General features: G+C 21.5%; 1 protein-coding gene across 6 annotated transcripts in view; it reads right to left on the bottom strand.

Moving 5' to 3' along the window:
• Positions 1 to 837: 837 nt before the first annotated feature.
• Positions 838 to 26950, bottom strand: part of LOC145256392 (echinoderm microtubule-associated protein-like 6) — a 902875-nt gene continuing 876762 nt past the window's right edge. For all 6 annotated transcript variants that reach the window (XM_080115242.1, XM_080115245.1, XM_080115243.1 and 3 more), the window contains 3 exons: positions 24636 to 24789; positions 22271 to 22371; positions 838 to 1027 (listed from right to left, as the gene is read on the bottom strand). In XM_080115242.1, coding sequence (XP_079971368.1) covers positions 1003 to 1027; positions 22271 to 22371; positions 24636 to 24789 — 280 coding nt within the window. In that variant the 3' untranslated portion in view covers positions 838 to 1002. The remainder of the gene's footprint in view (positions 1028 to 22270; positions 22372 to 24635; positions 24790 to 26950) is intronic.

Genomic DNA, 26950 nt, shown 5'->3' with positions numbered 1-26950 from the left:
ACATCTCTCAATGAATAAAGGATTTAATGAAGAAACAAAATTTTAGTAATTTTTATTTTCCTTGTGATTAAAAAAAAAACAATTATTCATGTTATGTAAAATATTTCTTTCCAATAAATTCCTTTAACAGAGTTTATATTAGGAAAACTTCATTTTAAAATTGAAATAGGAATTCTCCCGTTCGACATGAGGAATGTTTTATTTTTTTCATTGCTCTCACGATGATTGAAACTGTCCTTGCACTTATGACAACATGGAATTATATATTAATATCAATATCTGCACTAATTAAGATAAATCAATAAAATATTGTTGTATATTTAGATAAATATACAGAGAAAGAGAGAGGTTAATGGTTTTCATTTTTTGAATTGTGAACCTCATAGGTTCACAATTCAAAAAAATTAAAACCTTTGTAGATTGTATTAATTATTGAGTTTGAAACTAATTTTGCTTGTAAAAAGAAATACAACCTCACTCTTCCTTTCTCTTTCTCTCTATGTAGAGAGAGAGAGAGAGAAAGGAAGAGCAAGATAGTGATTTAGATCGAGGAGTGATTAAGAATCTGGTTTCATTGTAAAGAAATTTGGTATGAGGACACTGTTTTTCTAAAAGAAGTGCAGCAGAAACATGTATGCACATATGTAGCCAATGTTTGTACAAATAAACTACAATTATGCTCTGTTTGTCTTTGGACGCTTGATAAACTAGAGTTTCAGTGGATTTACATCTAGGAAAATACAGTGATACAATGATATATTGGATTTACATCAAGGAAAATACAGTAATACAATGAAATATTGGATTTACATCTAGGAAAATACAGTGATACAATGATATATTGGATTGACAATAATAATTGGAATCTTTATTGTTTTTATGTTTTAAACAGCGGAGATAAATCGTTTGTGCATTTTAAATTGTAAATGAGAAAAATCTTAAAAGAAAATCCATTCCATATTTTTTTTTTTTTTTTTTTTTGCACAGAAATCCAATTTGGTACTACACACATTTCCATAAGAATACACTGAAAAAAGAAAAGAATTTTCAAATATAAGAAAACAACATAAAATTATATATAAATATATCAAATTATATAAACATTATGCGGATCAACCAGTGTTTTGACATTAATATGTCTTTACCGGGATTCAAAACGTCATCGGATTCCTGACAATCACATGTTTATATCAAAACATTGGTTGATTCACAAAAACTTTTAGCACTTTTGATAAAATATTGGCTTTTAGTTCATGTTATCACTCCATTTTATTTTAAAATATTATGTCGTATTATTAATTTAAATAACAGATATTTTCATGGTAATATAAAATATTATGTGGTAGTATTAATTTAAATAACAGATATTTTCATGGTAATATACAATATTATGTCGTAGTATTAATTTAAATAACAGACATTTTCATGGTAATATAAAATATTATGTGGTAGTATAAATTTAAATAACAGACATTTACATGGTAATATACAACATTATGTCGTAGTATTAATTTAAATAACAGACATTTTCATGGTAATATAAAATATTATGTGGTAGTATAAATTTAAATAACAGACATTTTCATGGTAATATACAATATTATGTGGTAGTATTAATTTAAATAACAGACATTTTCATGGTAATATAAAATATTATGTGGTAGTATTAATTTAAATAACATACATTTTCATGGTAATATAAAATATTATGTCGCAGTATTAATTTAAATAACAGACATTTTCATGGTAATATACAATATTATGTGGTAGTATTAATTTAAATAACAGACATTTTCATGGTAATATAAAATATTATGTGGTAGTATTAATTTAAATACCATACATTTTCATGGTAATATAAAATATTATGTGGTAGTATTAATTTAAATAACAGACATTTTCATGGTAATATAAAATATTATGTGGTAGTATAAATTTAAATAACAGACATTTTCATGGTAATATACAATATTATGTGGTAGTATTAATTTAAATAACAGACATTTTCATGGTAATATACAATATTATGTGGTAGTATTAATTTAAATAACAGACATTTTCATGGTAATATAAAATATTATGTGGTAGTATTAATTTAAATAACAGACATTTTCATGGTAATATACAATATTATGTGGTAGTATTAATTTAAATAACAGACATTTTCATGGTAATATTAAATATTATGTGGTAGTATTAATTTAAATAACAGACATTTTCATGGTAATATTAAATATTATGTGGTAGTATAAATTTAAATAACAGACATTTTCATGGTAATATAAAATATTATGTGGTAGTATTAATTTAAATAACAGACATTTTCATGGTAATATAAAATATTATGTGGTAGTATTAATTTAAATAACATACATTTTCATGGTAATATAAAATATTATGTGGTAGTATTAATTTACATAACAGACATTTTCATGGTAATATAAAATATTATGTGGTAGTATTAATTTAAATAACAGACATTTTCATGGTAATATAAAATATTATGTGGTAGTATTAATTTAAATAACAGACATTTTCATGGTAATATTAAATATTATGTGGTAGTATTAATTTAAATAACAGACATTTTCATGGTAATATAAAATATTATGTGGTAGTATAAATTTAAATAACAGACATTTTCATGGTAATATTAAATATTATGTGGTAGTATTAATTTAAATAACAGACATTTTCATGGTAATATAAAATATTATGTGGTAGTATAAATTTAAATAACAGACATTTTCATGGTAATATTAAATATTATGTGGTAGTATTAATTTAAATAACAGACATTTTCATGGTAATATTAAATATTATGTGGTAGTATTAATTTAAATACCATACATTTTCATGGTAATATAAAATATTATGTGGTAGTATTAATTTAAACAACAGACATTTTCATGGTAATATAAAATATTATGTGGTAGTATTAATTTAAATAACAGACATTTCCATGGTAATATAAAATAATTTGTGGTAGTATTAATTTAAATAACAGACATTTTCATGGTAAAATAAAATAATTTGTGGTAGTATTAATTTAAATAACAGACATTTTCATGGTAATATAAAATATTATGTGGTAGTATTAATTTAAATAACAGACATTTCCATGGTAATATAAAATAATTTGTGGTAGTATTAATTTAAATAACATACATTTTCATGGTAATATAAAATATTATGTGGTAGTATTAATTTAAATAACATACATGTTCATGGTAATATAAAATATTATGTCATAGAATTAATTTAAATAACAGACATTTTCATGGTAATATAAAATATTATGTGGTAGAATTAATTTAAATTACATACATTTTCATGATAATATAAAATATTATGTCATAGAATTAATTTAAATAACAGACATTTTCATAGTTATATAAAATATTATGTGGTAGTATTAATTTAAATAACAGACATTTTCATGGTAAAATAAAATAATTTGTGGTAGTATTAATTTAAATAACAGACATTTTCATGGTAATATAAAATATTATGTGGTAGTATTAATTTAAATAACAGACATTTCCATGGTAATATAAAATAATTTGTGGTAGTATTAATTTGAATAACAGATATTTTCATGGTAATATAAAATATTATGTGGTAGTATTAATTTAAATAACAGACATTTCCATGGTAATATAAAATAATTTGTGGTAGTATTAATTTGAATAACAGATATTTTCATGGTAATATAAAATATTATGTGGTAGTATTAATTTAAATACCATACATTTTCATGGTAATATAAAATATTATGTTGTAGTATTAATTTAAACAACAGACATTTTCATGGTAATATAAAATATTATGTGGTAGTATTAATTTAAATAACAGACATTTTCATGGTAAAATAAAATAATTTTGGTCGTATTAATTTAAATAACAGACATTTTCATGGTAATATAAAATATTATGTGGTAGTATTAATTTAAATAACAGACATTTTCATGGTAATATACAATATTATGTGGTAGTATTAATTTAAATAACAGACATTTTCATGGTAATATTAAATATTATGTGGTAGTATTAATTTAAATAACAGACATTTTCATGGTAATATAAAATATTATGTGGAAGTATTAATTTAAATAACATACATTTTCATGGTAATATTAAATATTATGTGGTAGTATTAATTTAAATAACAGACATTTTCATGGTAGTATAAAATATTATGTGGTAGTATAAATTTAAATAACAGACATTTTCATGGTAATATAAAATATTATGTGGTAGTATTAATTTAAATAACAGACATTTTCATGGTAATATAAAATATTATGTGGTAGTATTAATTTAAATAACAGACATTTTCATGGTAATATTAAATATTATGTGGTTGTATTAATTTAAATAACAGACATTTTCATGGTAATATAAAATATTATGTGGTAGTGTAAATTTAAATAACAGACATTTTCATGGTAATATTAAATATTATGTGGTAGTATTAATTTAAATAACAGACATTTTCATGGTAATATAAAATATTATGTGGTAGTATAAATTTAAATAACAGACATTTTCATGGTAATATTAAATATTATGTGGTAGTATTAATTTAAATAACAGACATTTTCATGGTAATATTAAATATTATGTGGTAGTATAAATTTAAATACCATACATTTTCATGGTAATATAAAATATTATGTGGTAGTATTAATTTAAACAACAGACATTTTCATGGTAATATAAAATATTATGTGGTAGTATTAATTTAAATAACAGACATTTTCATGGTAAAATAAAATAATTTGTGGTAGTATTAATTTAAATAACAGACATTTTCATGGTAATATAAAATATTATGTGGTAGTATTAATTTAAATAACAGACATTTCCATGGTAATATAAAATAATTTGTGGTAGTATTAATTTAAATAACATACATTTTCATGGTAATATAAAATATTATGTGGTAGTATTAATTTAAATAACATACATGTTCATGGTAATATAAAATATTATGTCATAGAATTAATTTAAATAACAGACATTTTCATGGTAATATAAAATATTATGTGGTAGAATTAATTTAAATTACATACATTTTCATGATAATATAAAATATTATGTCATAGAATTAATTTAAATAACAGACATTTTCATAGTAATATAAAATATTATGTGGTAGTATTAATTTAAATAACAGACATTTTCATGGTAAAATAAAATAATTTGTGGTAGTATTAATTTAAATAACAGACATTTTCATGGTAATATAAAATATTATGTGGTAGTATTAATTTAAATAACAGACATTTCCATGGTAATATAAAATAATTTGTGGTAGTATTAATTTAAATAACATACATTTTCATGGTAATATAAAATATTATGTGGTAGTATTAATTTAAATAACATACATTTTCATGGTAATATAAAATATTCTGTGGTAGTATTAATTTAAATAACAGACATTTTCATGGTAATATACAATATTATGTGGTAGTATTAATTTACATAACAGACATTTTCATGGTAATATAAAATATTATGTGGTAGTATTAATTTACATAACAGACATTTTCATTGTAATATAAAATATTATGTGGTAGTATTAATTTACATAACAGACATTGTCATGGTAATATAAAATATTATGTGGTAGTATTAATTTAAATAACAGACATTTTCATGGTAATATACAATATTATGTGGTAGTATTAATTTAAATAACAGACATTTTCATGGTAATATAAAATATTATGTGGTAGTATTTATTTACATAACAGACATTTTCATGGTAATATACAATATTATGTGGTAGTATTAATTTACATAACAGACATTTTCATGGTAATATAAAATATTATGTGGTAGTATTAATTTAAATAACAGACATTTTCATGGTAATATTAAATATTATGTGGTAGTATAAATTTAAATAACAGACATTTTCATGTTAATATACAATATTATGTGGTAGTATTAATTTAAATAACAGACATTTTCATGGTAATATAAAATATTATGTGGTAGTATTAATTTAAATAACAGACATTTTCATGGTAATATAAAATATTATGTGGTAGTATTAATTTAAATAACAGACATTTTCATGGTAATATACAATATTATGTGGTCGTATTAATTTACATAACAGACATTTTCATGGTAATATAAAATATTATGTGGTAGTATTAATTTAAATAACAGACATTTTCATGGTAATATAAAATATTATGGTGTAGTATTAATTAAAATAACAGACATTTTCATGGTAATATTAAATAATTTGTGGTAGTATTAATTTAAATAACAGACATTTTCATGGTAATATAAAATATTATGTGGTAGTATTAATTTAAATAACATACATTTTCATGGTAATATACAATATTATGTCGTAGTATTAATTTAAATAACAGACATTTTCATGGTAATATAAAATATTATGTGGTAGTATTAATTTAAATAACAGACATTTTCATGGTAAAATAAAATAATTTGTGGTAGTATTAATTTAAGTACCATACATTTTCATGGTAATATAAAATATTATGTGGCAGTATTAATTTAAATAACAGACATTTCCATGGTAATATAAAATAATTTGTGGTAGTATTAATTTAAATAACATACATTTTCATGGTAATATAAAATATTATGTGGTAGTATTAATTTAAATGACAGACATTTTCATGGTAATATAAAATATTATGTGGTAGTATTAATTTAAGTAACAGACATTTTCATGGTAATATAAAATATTCTGTGGTAGTATTAATTTAAATAACATACATTTTCATGGTAATATAAAATATTATGTGGTAGTATTAATTTAAATAACATACATTTTCATGGTAATATAAAATATTATGTGGTAGTATTAATTTAAATAACATACATTTTCATGGTAATATAAAATATTATGTGGTAGTATTAATTTAAATAACATACATTTTCATGGTAATATAAAATATTATGTGGTAGTATTAATTTAAATGACAGACATTTTCATAGTAATATAAAATATTATGTGGTAGTATTAATTTAAATAACATACATTTTCATGGTAATATAAAATATTATGTGGTAGTATTAATTTAAGTAACAGACATTTTCATGGTAATATAAAATATTCTGTGGTAGTATTAATTTAAATAAGACATTTTCATGGTAATATAAAATATTATGTCATAGAATTAATTTAAATAACAGACATTTTCATGGTAATATAAAATATTATGTGGTAGAATTAATTTAAATTACATACATTTTCATGGTAATATAAAATATTATGTCATAGAATTAATTTAAATAACAGACATTTTCATGGTAATATAAAATATTATGTGGTAGTATTAATTTAAATAACAGACATTTTCATTGTAATATAAAATATTATGTGGTAGTATTAATTTAAATAACAGACATTTTCATGGTAATATAAAATATTATGTGGTAGTATTAATTTGAATAACAGACATTTTCATGGTAATATAAAATATTATGTGGTAGTATAAATTTAAATAACAGACATTTACATGGTAATATAAAATATTATGTGGTAATATTAATTTAAATAACAGACATTTTCATTGTAATATAAAATATTATGTGGTAGTATTAATTTAAATAACAGACATTTTCATGGTAATATAAAATATTATGTTGTAGTATTAATTTAAATAACAGACATTTTCATGGTAAAATAAAATATTTTGTGGTAGTATAAATTTACATAACAGACATTTACATGGTAATATAAAATATTATGTGGTAATATTAATTTAAATAACAGACATTTTCATGGTAATATAAAATATTATGTCGCAGTATTAATTTAAATAACAGACATTGTCATGGTAATATAAAATATTATGTGGTAGTATTAATTTAAATAACAGACATTTTCATGGTAATATAAAATATTATGTGGTAGTATTAATTTAAATAACAGACATTTTCATTGTAATATAAAATATTATGTGGTAGTATTAATTTGAAAACAGACATTTTCATGGTAATATAAAATATTATGTGGTAGTATAAATTTAAATAACAGACATTAACATGGTAATATAAAATATTATGTGGTAATATTAATTTAAATAACAGACATTTTCATGGTAATATAAAATATTATGTCGCAGTATTAATTTAAATAACAGACATTTTCATGGTAATATAAAATATTATGTGGTAGTATAAATTTAAATAACAGACATTTTCATGGTAATATAAAATATTATGTGGTAGTATTAATTTAAATAACAGACATTTTCATGGTAATATAAAATATTATGTGGTAGTATTAATTTGAATAACAGACATTTTCATGGTAATATAAAATATTATGTGGTAGTATTAATTTAAATAACAGACATTTTCATGGTAATATAAAATATTATGTGGTAGTATTAATTTACATAACAGACATTTACATGGTAATATACAATATTATGTGGTAGTATTAATTTAAATAACAGACATTTTCATGGTAATATAAAATATTATGTCGCAGTATTAATTTAAATAACAGACATTTTCATGGTAATATAAAATATTATGTGGTAGTATTAATTTAAATAACAGACATTTTCATGGTAATATAAAATATTATGTGGTAGAATTAATTTAAATTACATACATTTTCATGATAATATAAAATATTATGTCATAGAATTAATTTAAATAACAGACATTTTCATAGTAATATAAAATATTATGTGGTAGTATTAATTTAAATAACAGACATTTTCATGGTAAAATAAAATAATTTGTGGTAGTATTAATTTAAATAACAGACATTTTCATGGTAATATAAAATATTATGTGGTAGTATTAATTTAAATAACAGACATTTCCATGGTAATATAAAATAATTTGTGGTAGTATTAATTTAAATAACATACATTTTCATGGTAATATAAAATATTATGTGGTAGTATTAATTTAAATAACATACATTTTCATGGTAATATAAAATATTCTGTGGTAGTATTAATTTAAATAACAGACATTTTCATGGTAATATACAATATTATGTGGTAGTATTAATTTACATAACAGACATTTTCATGGTAATATAAAATATTATGTGGTAGTATTAATTTACATAACAGACATTTTCATTGTAATATAAAATATTATGTGGTAGTATTAATTTACATAACAGACATTGTCATGGTAATATAAAATATTATGTGGTAGTATTAATTTAAATAACAGACATTTTCATGGTAATATACAATATTATGTGGTAGTATTAATTTAAATAACAGACATTTTCATGGTAATATAAAATATTATGTGGTAGTATTTATTTACATAACAGACATTTTCATGGTAATATACAATATTATGTGGTAGTATTAATTTACATAACAGACATTTTCATGGTAATATAAAATATTATGTGGTAGTATTAATTTAAATAACAGACATTTTCATGGTAATATTAAATATTATGTGGTAGTATAAATTTAAATAACAGACATTTTCATGTTAATATACAATATTATGTGGTAGTATTAATTTAAATAACAGACATTTTCATGGTAATATAAAATATTATGTGGTAGTATTAATTTAAATAACAGACATTTTCATGGTAATATAAAATATTATGTGGTAGTATTAATTTAAATAACAGACATTTTCATGGTAATATACAATATTATGTGGTCGTATTAATTTACATAACAGACATTTTCATGGTAATATAAAATATTATGTGGTAGTATTAATTTAAATAACAGACATTTTCATGGTAATATAAAATATTATGGTGTAGTATTAATTAAAATAACAGACATTTTCATGGTAATATTAAATAATTTGTGGTAGTATTAATTTAAATAACAGACATTTTCATGGTAATATAAAATATTATGTGGTAGTATTAATTTAAATAACATACATTTTCATGGTAATATACAATATTATGTCGTAGTATTAATTTAAATAACAGACATTTTCATGGTAATATAAAATATTATGTGGTAGTATTAATTTAAATAACAGACATTTTCATGGTAAAATAAAATAATTTGTGGTAGTATTAATTTAAGTACCATACATTTTCATGGTAATATAAAATATTATGTGGCAGTATTAATTTAAATAACAGACATTTCCATGGTAATATAAAATAATTTGTGGTAGTATTAATTTAAATAACATACATTTTCATGGTAATATAAAATATTATGTGGTAGTATTAATTTAAATGACAGACATTTTCATGGTAATATAAAATATTATGTGGTAGTATTAATTTAAGTAACAGACATTTTCATGGTAATATAAAATATTCTGTGGTAGTATTAATTTAAATAACATACATTTTCATGGTAATATAAAATATTATGTGGTAGTATTAATTTAAATAACATACATTTTCATGGTAATATAAAATATTATGTGGTAGTATTAATTTAAATAACATACATTTTCATGGTAATATAAAATATTATGTGGTAGTATTAATTTAAATAACATACATTTTCATGGTAATATAAAATATTATGTGGTAGTATTAATTTAAATGACAGACATTTTCATAGTAATATAAAATATTATGTGGTAGTATTAATTTAAATAACATACATTTTCATGGTAATATAAAATATTATGTGGTAGTATTAATTTAAGTAACAGACATTTTCATGGTAATATAAAATATTCTGTGGTAGTATTAATTTAAATAAGACATTTTCATGGTAATATAAAATATTATGTCATAGAATTAATTTAAATAACAGACATTTTCATGGTAATATAAAATATTATGTGGTAGAATTAATTTAAATTACATACATTTTCATGGTAATATAAAATATTATGTCATAGAATTAATTTAAATAACAGACATTTTCATGGTAATATAAAATATTATGTGGTAGTATTAATTTAAATAACAGACATTTTCATTGTAATATAAAATATTATGTGGTAGTATTAATTTAAATAACAGACATTTTCATGGTAATATAAAATATTATGTGGTAGTATTAATTTGAATAACAGACATTTTCATGGTAATATAAAATATTATGTGGTAGTATAAATTTAAATAACAGACATTTACATGGTAATATAAAATATTATGTGGTAATATTAATTTAAATAACAGACATTTTCATTGTAATATAAAATATTATGTGGTAGTATTAATTTAAATAACAGACATTTTCATGGTAATATAAAATATTATGTTGTAGTATTAATTTAAATAACAGACATTTTCATGGTAAAATAAAATATTTTGTGGTAGTATAAATTTACATAACAGACATTTACATGGTAATATAAAATATTATGTGGTAATATTAATTTAAATAACAGACATTTTCATGGTAATATAAAATATTATGTCGCAGTATTAATTTAAATAACAGACATTGTCATGGTAATATAAAATATTATGTGGTAGTATTAATTTAAATAACAGACATTTTCATGGTAATATAAAATATTATGTGGTAGTATTAATTTAAATAACAGACATTTTCATTGTAATATAAAATATTATGTGGTAGTATTAATTTGAAAACAGACATTTTCATGGTAATATAAAATATTATGTGGTAGTATAAATTTAAATAACAGACATTAACATGGTAATATAAAATATTATGTGGTAATATTAATTTAAATAACAGACATTTTCATGGTAATATAAAATATTATGTCGCAGTATTAATTTAAATAACAGACATTTTCATGGTAATATAAAATATTATGTGGTAGTATAAATTTAAATAACAGACATTTTCATGGTAATATAAAATATTATGTGGTAGTATTAATTTAAATAACAGACATTTTCATGGTAATATAAAATATTATGTGGTAGTATTAATTTGAATAACAGACATTTTCATGGTAATATAAAATATTATGTGGTAGTATTAATTTAAATAACAGACATTTTCATGGTAATATAAAATATTATGTGGTAGTATTAATTTACATAACAGACATTTACATGGTAATATACAATATTATGTGGTAGTATTAATTTAAATAACAGACATTTTCATGGTAATATAAAATATTATGTCGCAGTATTAATTTAAATAACAGACATTTTCATGGTAATATAAAATATTATGTGGTAGTATTAATTTAAATAACAGACATTTTCATGGTAATATAAAATATTATGTGGTAGTATTTATTTACATAACAGACATTTTCATGGTAATATACAATATTATGTGGTAGTATTAATTTACATAACAGACATTTTCATGGTAATATAAAATATTATGTGGTAGTATTAATTTAAATAACAGACATTTTCATGGTAATATTAAATATTATGTGGTAGTATAAATTTAAATAACAGACATTTTCATGTTAATATACAATATTATGTGGTAGTATTAATTTAAATAACAGACATTTTCATGGTAATATAAAATATTATGTGGTAGTATTAATTTAAATAACAGACATTTTCATGGTAATATAAAATATTATGTGGTAGTATTAATTTAAATAACAGACATTTTCATGGTAATATACAATATTATGTGGTCGTATTAATTTACATAACAGACATTTTCATGGTAATATAAAATATTATGTGGTAGTATTAATTTAAATAACAGACATTTTCATGGTAATATAAAATATTATGGTGTAGTATTAATTAAAATAACAGACATTTTCATGGTAATATTAAATAATTTGTGGTAGTATTAATTTAAATAACAGACATTTTCATGGTAATATAAAATATTATGTGGTAGTATTAATTTAAATAACATACATTTTCATGGTAATATACAATATTATGTCGTAGTATTAATTTAAATAACAGACATTTTCATGGTAATATAAAATATTATGTGGTAGTATTAATTTAAATAACAGACATTTTCATGGTAAAATAAAATAATTTGTGGTAGTATTAATTTAAGTACCATACATTTTCATGGTAATATAAAATATTATGTGGCAGTATTAATTTAAATAACAGACATTTCCATGGTAATATAAAATAATTTGTGGTAGTATTAATTTAAATAACATACATTTTCATGGTAATATAAAATATTATGTGGTAGTATTAATTTAAATGACAGACATTTTCATGGTAATATAAAATATTATGTGGTAGTATTAATTTAAGTAACAGACATTTTCATGGTAATATAAAATATTCTGTGGTAGTATTAATTTAAATAACATACATTTTCATGGTAATATAAAATATTATGTGGTAGTATTAATTTAAATAACATACATTTTCATGGTAATATAAAATATTATGTGGTAGTATTAATTTAAATAACAGACATTTTCATGGTAATATAAAATATTATGTGGTAGTATTAATTTAAATAACATACATTTTCATGGTAATATAAAATATTATGTGGTAGTATTAATTTAAATGACAGACATTTTCATAGTAATATAAAATATTATGTGGTAGTATTAATTTAAATAACATACATTTTCATGGTAATATAAAATATTATGTGGTAGTATTAATTTAAGTAACAGACATTTTCATGGTAATATAAAATATTCTGTGGTAGTATTAATTTAAATAAGACATTTTCATGGTAATATAAAATATTATGTCATAGAATTAATTTAAATAACAGACATTTTCATGGTAATATAAAATATTATGTGGTAGAATTAATTTAAATTACATACATTTTCATGGTAATATAAAATATTATGTCATAGAATTAATTTAAATAACAGACATTTTCATGGTAATATAAAATATTATGTGGTAGTATTAATTTAAATAACAGACATTTTCATTGTAATATAAAATATTATGTGGTAGTATTAATTTAAATAACAGACATTTTCATGGTAATATAAAATATTATGTGGTAGTATTAATTTGAATAACAGACATTTTCATGGTAATATAAAATATTATGTGGTAGTATAAATTTAAATAACAGACATTTACATGGTAATATAAAATATTATGTGGTAATATTAATTTAAATAACAGACATTTTCATTGTAATATAAAATATTATGTGGTAGTATTAATTTAAATAACAGACATTTTCATGGTAATATAAAATATTATGTTGTAGTATTAATTTAAATAACAGACATTTTCATGGTAAAATAAAATATTTTGTGGTAGTATAAATTTACATAACAGACATTTACATGGTAATATAAAATATTATGTGGTAATATTAATTTAAATAACAGACATTTTCATGGTAATATAAAATATTATGTCGCAGTATTAATTTAAATAACAGACATTGTCATGGTAATATAAAATATTATGTGGTAGTATTAATTTAAATAACAGACATTTTCATGGTAATATAAAATATTATGTGGTAGTATTAATTTAAATAACAGACATTTTCATGGTAATATTAAATATTATGTGGTAGTATTAATTTAAATAACAGACATTTTCATGGTAATATTAAATATTATGTGGTAGTATAAATTTAAATAACAGACATTTTCATGGTAATATAAAATATTATGTGGTAGTATTAATTTAAATAACAGACATTTTCATGGTAATATAAAATATTATGTGGTAGTATTAATTTAAATAACATACATTTTCATGGTAATATAAAATATTATGTGGTAGTATTAATTTACATAACAGACATTTTCATGGTAATATAAAATATTATGTGGTAGTATTAATTTAAATAACAGACATTTTCATGGTAATATAAAATATTATGTGGTAGTATTAATTTAAATAACAGACATTTTCATGGTAATATTAAATATTATGTGGTAGTATTAATTTAAATAACAGACATTTTCATGGTAATATAAAATATTATGTGGTAGTATAAATTGTAATAACAGACATTTTCATGGTAATATTAAATATTATGTGGTAGTATTAATTTAAATAACAGACATTTTCATGGTAATATAAAATATTATGTGGTAGTATAAATTTAAATAAAAGACATTTTCATGGTAATATTAAATATTATGTGGTAGTATTAATTTAAATAACAGACATTTTCATGGTAATATTAAATATTATGTGGTAGTATTAATTTAAATACCATACATTTTCATGGTAATATAAAATATTATGTGGTAGTATTAATTTAAACAACAGACATTTTCATGGTAATATAAAATATTATGTGGTAGTATTAATTTAAATAACAGACATTTCCATGGTAATATAAAATAATTTGTGGTAGTATTAATTTAAATAACAGACATTTTCATGGTAAAATAAAATAATTTGTGGTAGTATTAATTTAAATAACAGACATTTTCATGGTAATATAAAATATTATGTGGTAGTATTAATTTAAATAACAGACATTTCCATGGTAATATAAAATAATTTGTGGTAGTATTAATTTAAATAACATACATTTTCATGGTAATATAAAATATTATGTGGTAGTATTAATTTAAATAACATACATGTTCATGGTAATATAAAATATTATGTCATAGAATTAATTTAAATAACATACATTTTCATGGTAATATAAAATATTATGTGGTAGAATTAATTTAAATTACATACATTTTCATGATAATATAAAATATTATGTCATAGAATTAATTTAAATAACAGACATTTTCATAGTTATATAAAATATTATGTGGTAGTATTAATTTAAATAACAGACATTTTCATGGTAAAATAAAATAATTTGTGGTAGTATTAATTTAAATAACAGACATTTTCATGGTAATATAAAATATTATGTGGTAGTATTAATTTAAATAACAGACATTTCCATGGTAATATAAAATAATTTGTGGTAGTATTAATTTGAATAACAGATATTTTCATGGTAATATAAAATATTATGTGGTAGTATTAATTTAAATAACAGACATTTCCATGGTAATATAAAATAATTTGTGGTAGTATTAATTTGAATAACAGATATTTTCATGGTAATATAAAATATTATGTGGTAGTATTAATTTAAATACCATACATTTTCATGGTAATATAAAATATTATGTTGTAGTATTAATTTAAACAACAGACATTTTCATGGTAATATAAAATATTATGTGGTAGTATTAATTTAAATAACAGACATTTTCATGGTAAAATAAAATTATTTTTGGTCGTATTAATTTAAATAACAGACATTTTCATGGTAATATAAAATATTATGTGGTAGTATTAATTTAAATAACAGACATTTTCATGGTAATATACAATATTATGTGGTAGTATTAATTTAAATAACAGACATTTTCATGGTAATATTAAATATTATGTGGTAGTATTAATTTAAATAACAGACATTTTCATGGTAATATAAAATATTATGTGGAAGTATTAATTTAAATAACATACATTTTCATGGTAATATTAAATATTATGTGGTAGTATTAATTTAAATAACAGACATTTTCATGGTAGTATAAAATATTATGTGGTAGTATAAATTTAAATAACAGACATTTTCATGGTAATATAAAATATTATGTGGTAGTATTAATTTAAATAACAGACATTTTCATGGTAATATAAAATATTATGTGGTAGTATTAATTTAAATAACAGACATTTTCATGGTAATATTAAATATTATGTGGTTGTATTAATTTAAATAACAGACATTTTCATGGTAATATAAAATATTATGTGGTAGTGTAAATTTAAATAACAGACATTTTCATGGTAATATTAAATATTATGTGGTAGTATTAATTTAAATAACAGACATTTTCATGGTAATATAAAATATTATGTGGTAGTATAAATTTAAATAACAGACATTTTCATGGTAATATTAAATATTATGTGGTAGTATTAATTTAAATAACAGACATTTTCATGGTAATATTAAATATTATGTGGTAGTATAAATTTAAATACCATACATTTTCATGGTAATATAAAATATTATGTGGTAGTATTAATTTAAACAACAGACATTTTCATGGTAATATAAAATATTATGTGGTAGTATTAATTTAAATAACAGACATTTTCATGGTAAAATAAAATAATTTGTGGTAGTATTAATTTAAATAACAGACATTTTCATGGTAATATAAAATATTATGTGGTAGTATTAATTTAAATAACAGACATTTCCATGGTAATATAAAATAATTTGTGGTAGTATTAATTTAAATAACATACATTTTCATGGTAATATAAAATATTATGTGGTAGTATTAATTTAAATAACATACATGTTCATGGTAATATAAAATATTATGTCATAGAATTAATTTAAATAACAGACATTTTCATGGTAATATAAAATATTATGTGGTAGAATTAATTTAAATTACATACATTTTCATGATAATATAAAATATTATGTCATAGAATTAATTTAAATAACAGACATTTTCATAGTAATATAAAATATTATGTGGTAGTATTAATTTAAATAACAGACATTTTCATGGTAAAATAAAATAATTTGTGGTAGTATTAATTTAAATAACAGACATTTTCATGGTAATATAAAATATTATGTGGTAGTATTAATTTAAATAACAGACATTTCCATGGTAATATAAAATAATTTGTGGTAGTATTAATTTAAATAACATACATTTTCATGGTAATATAAAATATTCTGTGGTAGTATTAATTTAAATAACAGACATTTTCATGGTAATATACAATATTATGTGGTAGTATTAATTTACATAACAGACATTTTCATGGTAATATAAAATATTATGTGGTAGTATTAATTTACATAACAGACATTTTCATTGTAATATAAAATATTATGTGGTAGTATTAATTTACATAACAGACATTGTCATGGTAATATTAAATATTATGTGGTAGTATTAATTTAAATAACAGACATTTTCATGGTAATATACAATATTATGTGGTAGTATTAATTTAAATAACAGACATTTTCATGGTAATATAAAATATTATGTGGTAGTATTTATTTACATAACAGACATTTTCATGGTAATATACAATATTATGTGGTAGTATTAATTTACATAACAGACATTTTCATGGTAATATAAAATATTATGTGGTAGTATTAATTTAAATAACAGACATTTTCATGGTAATATTAAATATTATGTGGTAGTATAAATTTAAATAACAGACATTTTCATGTTAATATACAATATTATGTGGTAGTATTAATTTAAATAACAGACATTTTCATGGTAATATAAAATATTATGTGGTAGTATTAATTTAAATAACAGACATTTTCATGGTAATATAAAATATTATGTGGTAGTATTAATTTAAATAACAGACATTTTCATGGTAATATACAATATTATGTGGTCGTATTAATTTACATAACAGACATTTTCATGGTAATATAAAATATTATGTGGTAGTATTAATTTAAATAACAGACATTTTCATGGTAATATAAAATATTATGGTGTAGTATTAATTAAAATAACAGACATTTTCATGGTAATATTAAATAATTTGTGGTAGTATTAATTTAAATAACAGACATTTTCATGGTAATATAAAATATTATGTGGTAGTATTAATTTAAATAACATACATTTTCATGGTAATATACAATATTATGTCGTAGTATTAATTTAAATAACAGACATTTTCATGGTAATATAAAATATTATGTGGTAGTATTAATTTAAATAACAGACATTTTCATGGTAAAATAAAATAATTTGTGGTAGTATTAATTTAAGTACCATACATTTTCATGGTAATATAAAATATTATGTGGCAGTATTAATTTAAATAACAGACATTTCCATGGTAATATAAAATAATTTGTGGTAGTATTAATTTAAATAACATACATTTTCATGGTAATATAAAATATTATGTGGTAGTATTAATTTAAATGACAGACATTTTCATGGTAATATAAAATATTATGTGGTAGTATTAATTTAAGTAACAGACATTTTCATGGTAATATAAAATATTCTGTGGTAGTATTAATTTAAATAACATACATTTTCATGGTAATATAAAATATTATGTGGTAGTATTAATTTAAATAACATACATTTTCATGGTAATATAAAATATTATGTCGCAGTATTAATTTAAATAACATACATTTTCATGGTAATATAAAATATTATGTGGTAGTATTAATTTAAATAACATACATTTTCATGGTAATATAAAATATTATGTGGTAGTATTAATTTAAATGACAGACATTTTCATAGTAATATAAAATATTATGTGGTAGTATTAATTTAAATAACATACATTTTCATGGTAATATAAAATATTATGTGGTAGTATTAATTTAAGTAACAGACATTTTCATGGTAATATAAAATATTCTGTGGTAGTATTAATTTAAATAAGACATTTTCATGGTAATATAAAATATTATGTCATAGAATTAATTTAAATAACAGACATTTTCATGGTAATATAAAATATTATGTGGTAGAATTAATTTAAATTACATACATTTTCATGGTAATATAAAATATTATGTCATAGAATTAATTTAAATAACAGACATTTTCATGGTAATATAAAATATTATGTGGTAGTATTAATTTAAATAACAGACATTTTCATTGTAATATAAAATATTATGTGGTAGTATTAATTTAAATAACAGACATTTTCATGGTAATATAAAATATTATGTGGTAGTATTAATTTGAATAACAGACATTTTCATGGTAATATAAAATATTATGTGGTAGTATAAATTTAAATAACAGACATTTACATGGTAATATAAAATATTATGTGGTAATATTAATTTAAATAACAGACATTTTCATTGTAATATAAAATATTATGTGGTAGTATTAATTTAAATAACAGACATTTTCATGGTAATATAAAATATTATGTTGTAGTATTAATTTAAATAACAGACATTTTCATGGTAAAATAAAATATTTTGTGGTAGTATAAATTTACATAACAGACATTTACATGGTAATATAAAATATTATGTGGTAATATTAATTTAAATAACAGACATTTTCATGGTAATATAAAATATTATGTCGCAGTATTAATTTAAATAACAGACATTGTCATGGTAATATAAAATATTATGTGGTAGTATTAATTTAAATAACAGACATTTTCATGGTAATATAAAATATTATGTGGTAGTATTAATTTAAATAACAGACATTTTCATTGTAATATAAAATATTATGTGGTAGTATTAATTTGAAAACAGACATTTTCATGGTAATATAAAATATTATGTGGTAGTATAAATTTAAATAACAGACATTAACATGGTAATATAAAATATTATGTGGTAATATTAATTTAAATAACAGACATTTTCATGGTAATATAAAATATTATGTCGCAGTATTAATTTAAATAACAGACATTTTCATGGTAATATAAAATATTATGTGGTAGTATAAATTTAAATAACAGACATTTTCATGGTAATATAAAATATTATGTGGTAGTATTAATTTAAATAACAGACATTTTCATGGTAATATAAAATATTATGTGGTAGTATTAATTTGAATAACAGACATTTTCATGGTAATATAAAATATTATGTGGTAGTATTAATTTAAATAACAGACATTTTCATGGTAATATAAAATATTATGTGGTAGTATTAATTTACATAACAGACATTTACATGGTAATATACAATATTATGTGGTAGTATTAATTTAAATAACAGACATTTTCATGGTAATATAAAATATTATGTCGCAGTATTAATTTAAATAACAGACATTTTCATGGTAATATAAAATATTATGTGGTAGTATTAATTTAAATAACAGACATTTTCATGGTAATATAAAATATTATGTGGTAGTATTAATTTAAATAACAGACATTTTCATGGTAATATAAAATATTATGTGGTAGTATTAATTTGAATAACAGACATTTTCATGGTAAAATAAAATATTATGTGGTAGTATTAATTTAAATAACAGACATTTTCATGGTAATATAAAATATTATGTGGTAGTATTAATTTACATAACATACATTTTCATGGTAATATAAAATATTATGTGGTAGTATTAATTTAAATAACAGACATTTTCATGGTAATACAAAATATTATGTGGTAGTATTAATTTAAATAACAGACATTTTCATGGTAATATAAAATATTATGTGGTAGTATTAATTTAAATAACAGACATTTTCATGGTAATATAAAATATTATGTCGCAGTATTAATTTAAATAACAGACATTTTCATGGTAATATAAAATGTTATGTCGTAGTATTAATTTGAATAACAGACATTTTCATGGTAATATAAAATATTATGTGGTAGTATAAATTTAAATAACAGACATTTTCATGGTAATATAGGAGTGATAAAGAAAACTTGCATTCATTTAGATAATGTATGCATATATTAATAAAAAATGAATGCATACTTTTTCATTTCTAACTCAATCTTTTATAATTTGTTACTGTGTATTCTTATAGAAATTCATTTCACCTGAAGAACCCGGAGTTCATAAGTTTTAATTCCACCCAGAGCAAAGCTTTTTTTACTTTCATTTTGCCCCCAAATGAGCATAGGAATTACAATCTTAATCATATTTCTGTCTTATAGTTTTTATTTTTATCTAATATTCTAATGGAAATTTTTTTCATCTTTGAGCTGGTTATGGTTTTAAAAATACTTAAATCTTAATTTACTTCAGATCTCCCTTGGCCAATTTAGCATATGGGGGACGAAAGGGGTTAGAAAAAATACTTTATATTATTCTTACTGGTAAATGTTTCAAAAACAACACTAAAAGCAAATCAAACAGTCAACTGTTAATTTTCTTTTCCTAGTTAAGCAGTTGCAAAAGCTTGCTCAATGAATTTGAAAGTGAAGCATTTGGAGAGAAGTATGTTTAAAAAGTAACCTGACAGAGAGAAACTTGAAAAGATGCCAAAAATATTCAACTTTTATTAATGAGTTACTACTATTAAAAAAATTGTAGAATAGAAAACAATCTAAATTATTAACAATCAATATATTATATATAGGAAACAATAAAGACAAGTGTCCATTAATGAAAAATAAATACGAGTAACAATACATAAAATAAAAGTGAATAAATAAAAATGGTTTATTAGTTATTAAATCAAAAATAAATAAATTTAAAAAATATTAACTATACAATTTTTTAACACTTAATATAACTTTGATTAAAAATATTTTTTATAAGTCCAGAAGCAAATCTTTTAATAGAGATATAAAGAAAAAAAACTAATAAACTAAACTAATAAAACAAGAGAAAAAACTTTTTGTCTAACGTAAGATGGAGGGGTTTTTTTTACAGCTGAAGAAAGTTATAGAATAAGTTTGTTAAAACTGAAAATAATTAATATCACCTGCAATCATCTCCTCCGGTGCTGATCAAGTATTTTTCATTTGGCATAAATCGGACATTAGTAACATGGGCAGAGTGGCCAACAAATTTCTTAAATGGAGCCTGAAATAAGAGTAAAATTTTTAAAAAAATCATTTATATACACTCCATCACCAATCATTAAAAAAAAATCATTTATATACACTCCATCACCAATCATTAAAAAAAAAATCCTTTATATACACTCCATCACCAATCATTAAAAAAAAATCATTTATATACACTCCATCACCAATCATTAAAAAAAAAATCCTTTATATACACTCCATCACCAATCATTAAAAAAAAATCATTTATATACACTCCATCACCAATCATTAAAAAAAAATCATTTATATACACTCCATCACCAATCATTAAAAAAAAAAATCCTTTATATACACTCCATCACCAATCATTAAAAAAAAATCATTTATATACACTCCATCACCAATCATTAAAAAAAAATCATTTATATACACTCCATCACCAATCATTAAAAAAAAATCATTTATATACACTCCATCACCAATCATTAAAAAAAAAAATCCTTTATATACACTCCATCACCAATCATTAAAAAAAAAATCATTTATATACACTCCATCACCAATCATTAATTAATTTAAAGTATTCATTAGAATTTGCTTGACTCACTGTCAGCAAAATATCACAAAATGCTTTACGATTGTCCTTTGAGGTCATGATGACAATGACGAAATACATTACCACTGCATGACGCCAACTGTTTTACTGAATTTTAATGATTTCAAACCTCCTTTATAGTTTTTGACATTTTTTGTCTATGTGCTGTAGCTGTGAATGATGACAATTTCAAATTCTATATACACAATAATGTCCTATAGTAATTGCAAAAGAATTTATATCAATAAATATGAATTTTGGGAAGTTGCAATAATATTAATATTACCTATATTATGCGGTTTTAGTTATGGAAGTGTATCAACTTTTTGAACAGACTGTCAAATATTAAAGAAACAAGAGAAAATAAATAATACAACACAAATTTTTTCAGCTGTGAATCTACTGACGTTCAGATTAAGTCGTGTGAAGACATTAACCATTTAAAACATGAAATCTTCAGAATATATTTTTGGGAAAAAACTTTTAATTATATGGCACAAATTGTGATAGGGCTAATTAAGATTTCAGTGGAAAAAGTATTATAAAAATGATGGAAAAAAGCAAGGATTGGACAAGGAAAATTTAGCTGATTTTGTAAACACGAAATAGCACATGTGACACTTAAATATAGTTACTGAAAATAATACTGTATAAATAACACTAAAGAATAATTTTTATGCTTGGAAAACATAATTTTTTAGGTTTGAGTATTTAAGTATTTAAGATTTGTAATCCTTATTCGAGTTTATTGAATTGCAGCAATGAATCAACATCAGAACATTTTTAGGTATCAAAATTAATATTAAAATTGGTATCAGAATTGGAAAAAAGCCTAATTTCAAATTCCAAAAGCAATTATTTAACTTTTTTGTTGTTTTTGGTTCGTTTAAAACTTGATTTACGATTACTGATAAAATAATAAATATTAATTAATTTTAAATTACTATTAAAACTAAAATCATGATAAAAAAGGCACAGGTAAAATTGCATGATTGGATAAATACATAAAAATGGCACAAGAGAAAAATATATGAACACACTGAAAAACATGGAAGAAAAATGATCAGTTTTGGACCAAATTGTGTTTTAAGTGTATATAGCCAGAAGTTGTCATTTTCTTAATGGAGATAAATTGTGTTTTTTTTTTTCTTTATGCAGAATTACAAAGAAAGCATGAGAACAGCTTCACAGCGAGTGACTGTATTTTTAGCATATTTTGACATGGATGTTACATTATTAAAATATATATATGAAAATATAACATAGTTATGGTTTCACAGTAAATCATAGGATTCAATTGCGATTGTCTAATTTATAGTTATTAGAATTCAGAATTACTCTACCTTGTAAAAATTATTATAAAATATTGAAAAACCTGTTTAATATTTAAATGAGGAAAAATTAGTTCGCTGTGTAAGTTTGGTATGAATTGACTTTCAGATGGTTCTTTCATGTAGATGGTCAATTTATGTTGAACTAACATGGTGAACTAAACCTACTTTTGACCTCTCTTCAGATGAAACATCTTAGACCTTATTGCTGAATCGAATGTACCAGAAAAACTTTGAATACTTGTGTGATATGCATAAAACAAGTCTCTACTCATAAAATTCACACCTTAAACAGTTCAGAATTACAAAGTGGAAGTTCATTTTCGTAGAATAATACATTATTTGATTTGAATAAGAAAAACAACTACTTGCATATTTTTCTAGGCATGGAAACTTAAACAGCTTGACAAAACCGTAATCGTCTCCAGTTGCAAGGATCTTACTCGATGGGGACAAATGACAACAGTTTATGTCAGCCTTTTCTGCATTTTCTGGCCAAATTCCAAAAACTTCTTTGCTTAAAATACTGCAAAAGAAAAACAAAAAATGTTATTTTTGGTTTAATTGCCCAGCTACGAGGGGCGTGCAATAAGTAATGTTCCTGACCCCATAGCAGTAGAGCAACGAAACTTGGCACAGTTATTAGTCTTTTTCTATATAGGAACCACCCAGAGTTATGCATTTCTCCCATCGTTTGATGCAGCTCTGGAGACCGTTTTTGTAGAACACCCTAGGTTGGTCCTCCAACCACGACGTGACTTCAGAAATCAAGGCTGCATCATCTGGGAAACGCTTTCCTTTCAAAAACAACTTTATGGCTAGGAAGAGGGAAAAGTCAGAGAGTGCAAGGTCAGGAGAGTAGGGAGGATAGGGAAGGATTTGATAACCATACGCACATGCTTCTGATCTGGCGACATGCGAGTTGTGGACCAGAGTGTTGTCCTGCAGGAGGAGGGTACCTTTGCTGATCTTGCCCCGCCTCTTGATTTTGATAGCTTCCCTTAATTTCCTCAAAAGCGAAGCATAATAGGTTCCTGTAATTGTGGTACCCTTTGCCAGGAAATCTGTCATCACTACTCCGTACTGGTCCCAGAAGACTGTGAGCATCACCTTGCCAGCGGAGGGCTGCACCCTTGCCTTCTTTGGAGGTGGTGAGTCCAAGTGCTTCCACTGCATTGACTGGGCTTTGGTCTCTGAATTATAGTGATGGACCCAGGTTTCATCCAGTGTAATCAGTCTTTTGAAAAACTTTGACTCATCTTCTTGGCACATCTCAAAATTCATCCTCGAGCACTCGACACGTTCTCGCTTCTCGCTTCTGGAATGTGAGCAACCTGGGAATCCATATGGCAGATACCTTATGCATATGCAAATGGTCATGAATGATAGTTTCCACAGACCTTGTACTAATCTTGACATCTTGGGCTATTTGGCGGATAGTAATGCGGCTATCTTCCAAAATGGCAGCCTCAACTTGACAGACAGATGCCTCATCAATAGCAGAAGGGGTCGACCAGGTCTGGGAGCTGTTTCTACAGACTTCCAGCCATGTTTAAATTCACGATGCCAAGGTCATATGATGGAGCATTATCGCCACAAGTTTCTTTCGTTTCATCAAAAGTCCTCTGTGGTGTGTGTCCTTTCAAATACAAAAACCGGATCACTGCTCAACATTCAACAGGCTCCATTTCACACCTGACTCAGTTCAAACACCTGTAAAACAGAAACCACAATTAGTTCAGAGCTGTAATTTGCCACATGCCCGTAGAGATATAAATCATTGCACATGCAAAATTTCAGCTAGATCAGACAACTGGAAGTGGGTCAGGGACATTACTTATTGCACGCCCCTCGTATAATGAAAATTTCATAAATTTGACATCAACTTTGTTGAACACAATAGAACTGCCTCATGTAATCTTTCAATTTAACTTTTCTTTTTAGGCAAAAAAAAAAAAGAAAAAGATCTCTTCCCATCTGTAACTTTTGTAATTATATGCATGTGTTTTGCATTTTTTCCTGAATATGTATAAAAGTTACTTCGAAAGTAAAGGAAATTCCAAATAATATGACATTTAAGAAAAAAAATTAACTTACATACATATAAGTTAGAAGTTTAGAAGACATAACAATCAACAAATCTAATAAACACAGAATGCATTAATGAAATATACTTGAACGAATGAATACTGCATATATATATATATATATATATATATATATATATATATATATATATATAAATATATATATAAATATATAAATATATATATATAAATATATATATATAAATATATATATATATATATAAATATATATATATATATATATATATATAAATATATATATATATATATATATATATATATAAATATATATATATATATAAATATATATATATATATATATATAAATATATATATATATATAAATATATATAAATATATATATATATATATATAAATATATATATATAAATATATATATATATATATATATAAATATATATATATAAATATATATATATATATATATAAATATATATATATATATATATATATAAATATATATATATAAATATATATATATATATATATAAATATATATATATATATATATATAAATATATATATAAATATATATATATATAAATATATATATAAATATATATATATATATATAAATAT

The sequence above is a fragment of the Euprymna scolopes genome, chromosome 32 (genome assembly GCF_053919585.1).
Source record: "Euprymna scolopes isolate OS-2025 chromosome 32, ASM5391958v1, whole genome shotgun sequence".
In the NCBI taxonomy this organism is placed as follows: Eukaryota; Metazoa; Mollusca; class Cephalopoda; order Sepiida; family Sepiolidae; genus Euprymna; species Euprymna scolopes.
This window is presented reverse-complemented; position numbering and strand designations above follow the sequence as displayed.